At 37.8% G+C, this 3,951-nt stretch overlaps 1 protein-coding gene across 1 annotated transcript in view; it reads left to right on the top strand.

Moving 5' to 3' along the window:
- Positions 1 to 2,629: 2,629 nt before the first annotated feature.
- LOTGIDRAFT_233803 (hypothetical protein) overlaps positions 2,630 to 3,951 on the top strand; it is a gene marked incomplete at both ends in the record, with an annotated part of 23,853 nt that continues 22,531 nt past the window's right edge. The window contains one exon of the mRNA XM_009060690.1: positions 2,630 to 3,170. Coding sequence (XP_009058938.1) covers positions 2,630 to 3,170 — 541 coding nt within the window. The remainder of the gene's footprint in view (positions 3,171 to 3,951) is intronic.

The following is a 3,951-nucleotide window of genomic DNA, read 5'->3' as shown; positions in this document are numbered from 1 at the left end:
CTGCTCCACCTCTGCCAGATTTTAGAGTCAGAAGATCTTTCCCATTCAGTCATATTGGTGTTGATTTCGCTGGACCCATGTTCATCAAGACGACAACCGATGAGTTACAGAAGACATGGTTATGCCTATACACTATACACAGATATGTCAACTCATGCCTTTATATGCAGCTTCAGAAGATTTACATCACGACGAGGGACACCAGTACATATAATCTCAGAAAATGGTAAAACGTTTAAAGCCGCGACCAAAATACTCCATCAGATGAAGTTGTCATTTAACTTAGAGAAGGCACAATGGTGGGGAGGGATCTTTGAAAGGATGATTAAAAGCGCCAAGAGATGTCTCGAGAAATGTATTGGAGGAGCCAGATTGACCCACGATGAACTCGGAACCGTTATAACGGAAGTAGAAGCTGTATTAAACTCTAGACCAATATCTTATGTCACTACAGAAGATATAGCAGAGCCACTCACCCCATCGCATCTTTTACATGGTAGACGTTTGTTAGACAAACCAGAAGATAAAAATGCCATATATCAAGAAGTCACCACTTCAGATTTAAGATCCAGATTTGATGATTTTAATTCGTTGCTTGAAGACTTTTGGAGTCGCTGGCGTTATGAATACCTACTTGAGTTACGCAATTCTCACAATACGGGTATCCAGGGATCCAGAAGAATAGCCAAGGACGACGTTGTAATAGTCCATGATGATAATCAACCCCGAACAGTATGGAAACTTGGAAGGGTAACACGATTTATTACTGGTAATGATGGCAATGTTCGAGGGGCTGAACTACTAGTACAGAGTAAAAATGGAAAAGTCATTACTTTAAAGAGACCTTCCAACGTCTGTATTCAATTGAAACGAGCATCCGAGATCGTGGAGCTACTGATTCTGTCATCGAAAGAGCAAGACTAGATAATCAATCCAAAATTCATTCAGATGAAGCTATTGGAACTACTCAGTCATCTACGCAAACTGATGAACTTCGACCAAAGAGAACAGCAGCCGTCAAAGCTAGTTCAAAGATAAAATCATGGATTAAAGAACTTGTGCCCAATAATATAAGTGCCAATCTCATGAACATTATTTTGTTTTATGCAATGTGCTTCACGAGCTGTGTGTGATGACCAGCTGTTTCATTTCATTACAGTTTAGCTACATCGGGGGAGTGTATGAGATTTGGAATTTATGTACATTTTAGGAACTTTTCTTTTGGTTACAAATTTGTCTTATACTTAGGTATTATATAATAGTCCAGATTATCACATTTTGAAATGCACGTTACAAAGTCTGGTTGGATGTTCGTGTCTATTATGATTGATTTGACGTAATAAGAATACAATCCTCTTTATTTCAATATAAGCCATGTTTCTTTCTCGAATCTGCTAAAATTATAAGCCTTACAGCCAGAACCATTCCATGACAGATTGTCGCCAGATCTCCCACAGTCTACGAGGCAAATGTCTCATGGCGAATTTGACAAAAACAGGAAAGATATTATGTCTACGGACAAGGTGGTTACTGTTTAAAGTAGGGGGTAATTTTCAAATGTTTCGGGGTTTTGAGGCGCCTTGTAATCTAGCATAGAATTTTTGGACAATTATATCTTAAATTGTTGTTTTCAATTAGACTATATTCTCCACATGAAAAAGAAAATCACGAAATAGAAGGGTGTTCAGGGGTAATGAAATCGATCAACGATCCTGAAAGGGGTAAAGGTTGAAAGCCCTTGTTTAAAACCAACCCGGACGTCTCGTCCAACAAAAGTTGCCTCATAGTACAAAGACCATAGTTACAGCCGTGATGATGGTTGTTTCAATGGAAATGTTTTGTTTGTGTTTTTTTTAATCAGAGAGTTTATTTCAAATGCTAACTTTCCCATGACTTGAAATCTTATGTTTGCTCAACCGTAGTTAATTTGTGCTTAATAAAATATCATTTAACTTCTTGATGGTTTATGGGGGTGTAGTAACCTGTATAAAATACGAATCAAATCATCCAGATATGTATTTAAATCAGATGGCGGATGCTGTCAGATGATATGAAGAAAACTATTAAATGTAAAGGGGCGTTTGACTGCAAATAAGAATATCGGTCATATATTTCGAATGCAACACTCATGCATGTGAGTTGTGAGTTGCGTCCTGTGCTGATGCTCATGGCTCATTATTCGCAACTGGTAATCATTATGGTGTGAGGGCACATTACGCGTTGGTGAACTTCACGACAATAAAACCAGCGAGTATCTTACATCCGTTTTCAGCCATAATAAATTTGCGCCATGGAAGCCCATTCTACGCTAAAAGTGGATTTCTGACTGTAAATAAATGTGAACGACACAAGATTAGTCAGGTCAGTAGGAAAGGGGTTGGTGTTAACATATTTTATTATACTTAGTCCTCTCACACCGCATACCCCACCAGACACCGTGTGTAGTCTATTCCCAGCTTGACAGCTTTACTCAATGGTACGTCGTATATTCCCAGCTTGACAGCTTTACTCATTGGCACGTCGTATATTCCCAGCTTGACAGCTTTACTCAATGGCACGTCGTATATTCCCAGCTTGACAGCTTTACTCAAGTGCACGTCGTATATTCCCAGCCTGACAGCTTTACTCAATGGCACGTCGTATATTGACAGCTTTACTCAATGGCACGTCGTATATTCCCAGCTTGACAGCTTTACTCAATGGCACGTCGTATATTCCCAGCCTGACAGCTTTACTCAATGGTACGTCGTATATTCCCAGCTTGACAGCTTTACTCAATGGCACGTCGTATATTCCCAGTTTGACAGCTTTACTCAAAGGTACGTCGTATATTCCCAGCTTGACAGCTTTACTCAATGGCACGTCGTATATTCCCAGTTTGACAGCTTTACTCAATGGTACGTCGTATATTCCCAGTTTGACAGTTTTACTCAATGGTACGTCGTATATTCCCAGTTTGACAGCTTTACTCAATGGTACGTCGTATATTCCCAGTTTGACAGCTTTACTCAATGGTACGTCGTATATTCCCAGTTTGACAGCTTTACTCAATCGTACGTCGTATATTCCCAGTTTGACAGCTTTACTCAATGGCACGTCGTATATTCCCAGCTTGACAGCTTTACTCAATGGCACGTCGTATATTCCCAGCTTGACAGCTTTACTCAATGGTACGTCGTATATTCCCAGCTTGACAGCTTTACTAAATGGTGTCAAAACCAGGCCCGAAGAGAGAGCCTGGTCAAAACGACACAGATAAACACTTATCTTCTCAAATTGATTCAAAAAGTAAATAAAAATTCTACATTTTCAAAATTTTATTAAGCTCTAAAGTAACTACAATGAAGAGCGGTATAGAAATACCACTGTTAAAATGGTACTCAATACATCAATTGCAGAGAGTTATAGATAGTTAAAGATATCCCACTGTTAAAATAGTACTCAATACATCAATTGTAGAGCGATATAGAAATACCACTGTTAAAATAGTACTCAATACATCAATTGTAGAGCGATATAGAAATACCACTGTTAAAATAGTGTTCAATACATCGATTGTAGAGCGATATAGAAATACCACTGTTAAAATAGTGTTCAATACATCAATTGTAGAGCGATATAGAAATACCACTGTTAAAATAGTACTCAATACATCAATTGTAGAGCGATATAGAAATATCACTGTTAAAATAGTACTCAATACATCAATTGTAGAGCGATATAGAAATACCACTGTTAAAATAGTACTCAATACATCAATTGTAGACCGATATAGAAATACTACTGTTAAAATAGTGCTCAATACATCAATTGTAGAGAGATATAGAAATATCACTGTTAAAATAGTGTTCAATACATCAATTGTAGAGAGATATAGAAATATCACTGTTAAAATAGTGTTCAATACATCAATTGTAGAGAGATATAGAAATATCACTGTTAAAATAGTGC

This window comes from Lottia gigantea (assembly GCF_000327385.1).
Source record: "Lottia gigantea unplaced genomic scaffold LOTGIsca_44, whole genome shotgun sequence".
Classification (NCBI taxonomy): domain Eukaryota; kingdom Metazoa; phylum Mollusca; class Gastropoda; family Lottiidae; genus Lottia; species Lottia gigantea.
This window is presented reverse-complemented; position numbering and strand designations above follow the sequence as displayed.